The sequence below is a fragment of the Gavialis gangeticus genome, unplaced genomic scaffold, assembly GCF_001723915.1.
Source record: "Gavialis gangeticus isolate Ggan-Ray unplaced genomic scaffold, GavGan_comp1, whole genome shotgun sequence".
NCBI lineage: Eukaryota > Metazoa > Chordata > Crocodylia > Gavialidae > Gavialis > Gavialis gangeticus.
Window position 1 is genome coordinate 53,637,814 of NW_017729031.1, and position 464 is coordinate 53,638,277.

A 464-nucleotide genomic window follows, 5' to 3' on the forward strand; every position below is an offset into this window, starting at 1 on the left:
TCGCGCAGTACCAGACGCAGATCGCCGCCCTGCTGCAGACCAAGTCTCCCCTGGCGGCCACGGCCAGGAGGTGCCGCCGCTGCCGCTGCCCCAACTGCCAGGCGGCCGCGGGCAGCGCCCCCGAGGCGGAGCCGGGCAAGAAGAAGCAGCACGTCTGCCACATCCCGGGCTGCGGCAAGGTGTACGGCAAGACGTCGCACCTGAAGGCGCACCTGCGCTGGCACACGGGCGAGCGGCCCTTCGTCTGCAACTGGCTCTTCTGCGGCAAGAGCTTCACGCGCTCCGACGAGCTGCAGCGGCACCTGCGGACTCACACGGGCGAGAAGCGCTTCGTGTGCCCGGAGTGCGGCAAGCGCTTCATGCGCAGCGACCACCTGGCCAAGCACGTGAAGACCCACCAGAACAAGAAGCTCAAGGCGGCGGGCGACGCCGTCAAGCGGGAGGAGCAGCGCGGGCTGTGACCT

The 464-nt window shown here is 69.8% G+C and overlaps 1 protein-coding gene across 1 annotated transcript; it reads left to right on the forward strand.

The window, feature by feature from the left end:
* Positions 1-5: 5 nt before the first annotated feature.
* On the forward strand, positions 6-461 carry SP5 (Sp5 transcription factor; the record flags this gene model as incomplete). Its single annotated transcript, XM_019522849.1, has 1 exon — positions 6-461. A coding segment is annotated over one exon (456 nt), but the record flags the coding sequence as incomplete, so codon positions are not given.
* Between the last annotated feature and the right edge of the window lie 3 nt (positions 462-464).